This window comes from Poecilia latipinna, unplaced genomic scaffold, assembly GCF_001443285.1.
Source record: "Poecilia latipinna isolate Pla-1442-1.1 unplaced genomic scaffold, P_latipinna-1.0 Scaffold3235, whole genome shotgun sequence".
NCBI classification, from domain to species: Eukaryota; Metazoa; Chordata; class Actinopteri; order Cyprinodontiformes; family Poeciliidae; genus Poecilia; species Poecilia latipinna.
In genome coordinates, this window is record NW_015115851.1 from 48,284 (window position 1) to 54,743 (window position 6,460).

Here is a 6,460-nt window from a genome sequence, read left to right on the forward strand (position 1 = left end):
TTTAATTTTTATCATGACATTATGGAAAATAATGAACTTTATCACAATATTCTAATTTTATGACCAGCACCTGTAGATGATATACATGCATTGTCGTGGTTTCAACGTGTATTTAAAGCAGGGTTAGCTTTAGCTGCAGTCAAATACAAAAAACATCCCGTATAAAACTCGCTTCCCTGTTGGTGACGGACTAGCTAACCGCTAAGTCAAGATGTCATACGGCTGTTAATAACAAAGTTCATGACGATCCACGTCATGAAAATGTTGCTGATTAAATTAAAGCATGTGCTAATGACAGCGTATACAGAGATCTGACAATGCTGATCTGCTCCCGTCGTTCACTTCGAAGAACGTTCCCGAACCGACCCTTCACTAATGTTTTTCCTGTCTTCTGGAACAGATAAGGGCCCTCTGCCTGGAAATCCCAATATTGTTCTTATCAGTTTAGGGAAGTTACTGTCAGAGGAAAGAGGTTGGTCAGTTTTATCAGCGTAACTCATCTGGGTTGATTTTTTTTCTCTGATGATGTTCCCTGTTTTTCCCAGAGGTTCCCAGTCCTGGGAAGCCCATAATGTGTTCAGAGTGTGGGTCGGTTCTGGACAGCGAGGGCAAAAAGCAGGTATTCACATCACATTTTAAATATTTTGCAGTAAATGACCTACAAATTAACCTTTTGCCGATAAACTCCATAAATTGGTTTTTAAGGATGTTATTTATATGTTTCTGTGCAAATTGTGACACATTTTCTTGTAAATTTGTTTAATTCTGCAATATTTTTGACTAAAATCATGTCAGTGCTGCCAAAATGCAGAAGCTAACTCCATAAATTACCTTGAACACGCCACACTGCAAAAACACAAAATCTTACCAAGTCTTTTTGGTAGTTTCAAATGCAAATATATTGATATAAGACAATAAAACTAACTTACAGGTAATTTTTCAGCCAGATATAGCAGCTTGTTGTTAGTAAATAACTTCTTAATATATAGAAGAAGTTCTACTTCCACTGGCAGATTATTTGACTAATAACATGGGAAAATATGTTATGAATAAAATAACCTGCCAGTGGAACTAGAACGGTTCCATCAATAATAAGGAGTGGTTCATCTAAAACAAGCTGCTGCATCTGTATGAAAAGTTTCTAAGACATTTGCAGCAGAATCTAGACCAAAATATTTGGTAATATTTAGTATTTTTGCAGTGTGGCCTATAAATACATGGAGACAGTATTTTTGGAATCAGATTAAATGGACCTTCCTGTTTTCCCTGCAGGTTAAAGTGTGCTACTTTTGTCAGAGTGATGATTTAACTAGACCGTCCAGATGTCCTGTAAGTGTGCAGAAGGATGATTTGTTTCTGCTGAACCCTGGACAGCAGCCGCAGTCCACCGCCGACTCGCTGCTGCTGTTCTGCATCGACACGTCCGGCTCCATGAGCATCACCTCCAAGGTGGGAAACCCGGAGCGACGCTTCGCTCTCTGCCGCTTTCAGAAATAAACAGCGTCTCTGCTTTATTTAAGGTGTCAGATCCGGGCCAGAACATCCACAGAACCAGACTCGAGGTGAGTTGTCTTCTAGTTTCCAACTAAAAAAAATCCAGAAAAGTTATAAACTGTTTTCATTGTGAATTTCTGCAGTTTGTCCAAGAAGCTGTGCTGCAGTGTGTTCGGAAGCTGAGCGACCAGCGGCCCGAGGTTCGAGTTGGACTCATCACTTTCAACTTCCAGGTACTTTTATCTTAATAGTGTGGATGGATAAATCACATATTATTACTGACAACATTTATTTTACACGGTGCCATTTGTAAATTTATAGTCAAAAATAAAATAAAAAGTTGATGTTTTTTTAGAGTTCATTTTGCAAAGTTATACGTTGAACATGTTATTCATACATTTATAAATGTGACAGCTTCAAGCTAAATATTTAGTTTAGAGCTATATAAAAATGAATTAGAAGGCTAAATATTTAGCAACAAACTATTTAATTAGCCAACTAAATATTTGGCTAATTAGTATTAGACAAATATTAATTAGATAAATATAAATGTTAACAAACTATAACAAACTATATATTTAATTAGGAAGCTGAATATTTAGCTCCCAATTATCTGTTTAGTTATCAAGCTGAATATTTATGATCTCACTTTTTAATTAGCCAGTTAAATATTTAAGAGTTAGTAAAACTAAATAATTAGCTTCAAGCTAAAACATTAGCATGGAGCTTAATATCTAGCTAGCTAAGTGTCTTTTTAGCTTGCTAAAGGCTAAATAACTCAGATTGTTGGCGTTCATTTTGTCTGTGTAACTTTAAATCGACGCCCCGTGTTATTCGTCTCCCTTCGGTCTCTTTAGGTCACTGTGTACGAATGCAACAACTTCCAGTTGCATCATCTCAGCGGCGCCGAGCTGAACGACAAGCACTTCCTGATGGGCGCTGCGGCCGGTCTGCCCGTGCCGCTTCCACTGTCACAGACTAAAGATTACTTAGAGAGACACATTTCAGGGTGAGCACCAGCTGCAGGTTCGTTTACAGCAGATGTTCATCCATGTTTATGTATTTTGGTTTTTATTGTCTCTTTAGATTATCAGCAAATGGAGAAACGGCTCTGGGTCCAGCTGCTCTGGTCGCTGTTTCAATGGCCTCCAGGCTGCCGGGGTCAAAGGTGAGGCGGGTCACTTCCTGTTTAAGTCATTTACCTGACAACTGTTTCTGTTTGCTAAATACCAGAATGATTTCCAACTTCCTTCATATTTCGACGTTAATGAATTTACCTTTCGCCGGTTCCTCACAGTTTGCTGATATTTTGGTTTAAACGGGTCGGGTTTGCAGTCTGAGCTCAGATTTAGTTTCAGCAGCTCCAAAACATGGACGCTGTGTCCTTAAGCCACTTTGGCTTTATGTTATGTTGGACAAATTTAGGAACCAATTTATGTCCAAACTTTAATTTCCTGGCTGGATTTTTGAGATTTTCGCTTAATGCTCATTTCTGATGATGTAACCTATTTTGTGAAGCGCACCAGTCCCTCCTGCAGTAAAACCGCAGACAAAAACAAAATTATTTTTTGGTCTCTAATTCAATTAACAGACGCCATAAACCAGTAAAAAACAAACTTTTTACACCAGGAAATAAAATCTAAAAGGTAAAAGTTGTTTTTTTCTCCTATTAAAAATACATAAAACAATATTGTGACTTTTTTTCTGCTTTACCTCCACAAGAATAAATTAAATAATGAATATTTTAATTAAACAAAACATTAGTATAACTTCTATCTTAATGTTTACAGCAGTTAATTTGCCCAATTATTTTTTATTTCACTGGTATTTAAAATGTTTTTAGTTCATTTCCAGCAACAAAAATAAATCAGATTTTCTGTCTAAAACTTTTGCTGTGTTCAGCTAAATGTAATGAATGAGTGCATTTCTGAGTAGAAAGGTTGTTATTGTTTATGGCATGACTTTCTATAACATAAAATAATAAAATAAAAACATTCAAAAAAGGCTAATAAGGAGAAATTATTTGTGTTTTTTACGTATAAAGCTAATCTCCATGGAATCTGATCTCAATGTCTCAAAACAGATTCATGAAAAAAATCTATTTCCAACAAATATTGTCAGATTTATCTCAGTGCTGTTTATTTTTCTCTAAGTATAAAATATTGATTTGTTATCCCTGCTGATCTTGAAGGTGATTATCTGTACAGATGGAAAAGCCAACGCAAAACTAGGGAATCTGGAAGACGAGGACGACGACGCTCGCGCTCTGCTCTCGTCCACCATCTTCTACCAGAAGCTGGGGGAGTGCGCCGCCACCCAGGGGTGGGTGACGCTGCCTGGAAACTCACAGAAATCAATATCTAATAATGATCTCTTAATACAAATCAAGACAATCATTCACTGGAGGAACATGCAACCAGGCAGGATTCAAACCCAGGACCAAATTAAACCCGTCCACCACACCTGCATCTGAAGTTGAATTTTCTAATGCACAGATTAACTTCTAGTTTAATTTGTTTTTCTTTTACAATTTCAAAAACCAAAAGTCCAAAATTAATGTACCATATTTTCCACACTATAAGGCGCACCTAAAAACCTTCAATTTCCTCAAAAGCCTTATAATCCGGTCCTTATATATGGACCAATATTGAGCCACAACAGGTCTAGCAACTACGGTAAGCAGCCACTGACTTCATTTTCGCCCGTAGAAGAAGAAGCGCGCGGTGCATGCTAGGATAGTGTCTGAACGCTGGTTTGTTAATAAAGTTTGACTGACCTATCTACCTACCAACCGTCTAGAATCAGGTCGTCTGCAGGTCATTTAGCACCACGTTCTCCACCAACATGCTGTGCTCGAACAGAGAAGGGTGACCAGCGTCCGGCCCCGGCCCAGTGGCGGAAGGCTCTCCTCGCTGACCGGAGTTGGACTGTTTTGTTGACATTCACTTTAGTGCAGCTCCATCTAGTGGATGCATAACGTAACTCCAGCCTCTACTGTAGCATCTATTCTGTGCGCCTTATAATCTGGTGCACCTTATAGTGCGGAAAATACGGTAATTATAGTGACAGTATAAAGTAAATAGGCATTTTCAGCTTTTCATCATATTAGATTGGTATGTTCCAGTTTAAAACATGCTAAGCTGTAAGGTGAGAATCATGCCAAATCTGCCTGTTATTTGTCTGAAGGCTCAATTTTACAAGTAGCTTTAAGTAAACTCCAGTCATTTACGTTTGATATGGTAGAAAAAGACATTTTGTTCCCTGGTTTCCTCAGAAACAGCCAGTAGGCATGGACCTGGTGTCTCATGGCTGGTTGGTACCAATAACACCTGCAGTAGCGTAGTTCATGTCCGCTGATGGATTATCGTTGCTCCCTCAGGGTGACCGTGTCCGTGCTGTCCATAGAAGGTACGGACTGCCGGCTGGATGAACTGGGAAGACTGGCAGATCGAACTGGAGGGAAAGTAAGAAACTGTGTGGCCTCATTGACAGTATGTTAGCTAGCCTTAGTGTTTTAGCTAATTTTATCTTATACATCGCTGTTTCCATGAAGTATGTTGTTGGATGGCTACATGCTAGTAGTGATAAACCAAATGCTAATCATAGCATTCTAGGTATAATCAGCATTTTAGCTTGTTTTTATGTACAAGCTAAACATATTGAGTGGAATAAGTCAGTGATGCTCTGCATGCTGTTGATAGCATTGTAGCTAGGTTAGCTTACATTGTGCCGTTTACATTACTGGTGCTCTACATGCTGCTGTCCGACAGCATTTTAGCTAACTATGGACTAGCTAATTCACAAATTCCAACAAATTCAGACAAACTGTCTTTTCATTGAAACTATTTAGGCTGCAGAGCCTAACTCCTGACTCATTCTGTCTGTTTGTCTCGTCTCCAGGTGGTAATAGCCAGTCCCAACCAGCTGCACTCAGAGTTTGAAGAGATCATTGAAAACAGAACCGTAGCTACACACTGTGCCGTAACGCTCCTGGTGCCCAAATCTCTGTAAGAGCTGTAATAGCCACAGAGCACACAACATGATTCATGGATCCTTGTCATCTGAAAAGATTTCAAAACCTTCAAATTGCAGTAATAATAAAGCCCACGGCACTGAGTCATGTTCTGTTTGCTGCAGGCGGCTGAAAGGAGAGAAGGAGGTGGGACACAAAGGGACCAGAGAGGTGGGGAATGTGAACACTGACACTGAGGTCACCCTGCAGTTTGGAGCTCATGAACACACAGAAGGTGAGAAAAAAAGCTTTCATTCACTTTCAGCTGCAGCTAAAGCTGAACTGCGAACGCGTAGAGGCGTGAGCTGCCAGAAGACTTCAAGATGTGGAACATTTCTGTTGTTGCCAGCAAAATAACACTTTAATTCTCACGTTGAAACCCGTGGCAACAGCACTGAGAGGCGACAGACGAGGTTTGATCATGTAAAGGAGGCAACAGCTTCCAAAGGAGAAGTAAAAAAATGGACCCTTAATGCCACTTGGCTGCAGAGGAGGTGTTTCATCTGTCCAAGACTTCTCTGAGTCTGCTGCCTGAGAACGAGGTCAAAGTTCAGGCAAAAACTGCTGAGAATCATTCAAATGTCAGATACAGTTTATGGAAAGTTTAATTTCACTGGTTACTGAGTTACCTGCCTGACGACACGAAGGTATGGAGGGCTAAAGAGGACTTAAATAAATAAATACATCATGAATTAAATGTACCATGAAAGAAATAAATAAGTTAAATGTTTGAAATAATTCATTTAGAAAACAATTTAGTAAATATTTCATTAAACTATTAAAATGCAAATTAGTTAAATGTTTATTTCATTATTTCATGGTTTCTGTTCCTGCAGCATCACAACGAAATAATTTTATCTGTGGGGTGGAGCTAGCATAGAGGCGGGGCTGTGGGCGGGGCTAGTAGAGAGGTGGAGCTGTGGGCGGTGCTAGTAGAGGGGCGGGTCTATTATA

At 39.3% G+C, this 6,460-nt stretch overlaps 1 protein-coding gene across 3 annotated transcripts in view; it reads left to right on the forward strand.

Annotated features, from left to right (window-relative positions):
• The window catches only part of LOC106940462 (circularly permutated Ras protein 1-like), a 13,822-nt gene extending 7,623 nt beyond the window's left edge, over positions 1-6,199 (forward strand). For 2 of the 3 annotated variants that reach the window (XM_015023224.1, XM_015023223.1), the window contains exons 6-16: positions 401-472; positions 546-619; positions 1,273-1,449; positions 1,521-1,562; positions 1,638-1,727; positions 2,352-2,503; positions 2,581-2,662; positions 3,686-3,816; positions 4,874-4,958; positions 5,395-5,501; positions 5,632-6,199. In XM_015023224.1, the coding sequence (XP_014878710.1) occupies positions 401-472; positions 546-619; positions 1,273-1,449; positions 1,521-1,562; positions 1,638-1,727; positions 2,352-2,503; positions 2,581-2,662; positions 3,686-3,816; positions 4,874-4,958; positions 5,395-5,501; positions 5,632-5,863 (1,244 nt within the window). In that variant the 3' untranslated portion in view covers positions 5,864-6,199. The remainder of the gene's footprint in view (positions 1-400; positions 473-545; positions 620-1,272; positions 1,450-1,520; positions 1,563-1,637; positions 1,728-2,351; positions 2,504-2,580; positions 2,663-3,685; positions 3,817-4,873; positions 4,959-5,394; positions 5,502-5,631) is intronic. The other variant, XM_015023225.1, reaches the window with a different exon arrangement.
• The last annotated feature ends 261 nt before the right edge of the window (positions 6,200-6,460 follow it).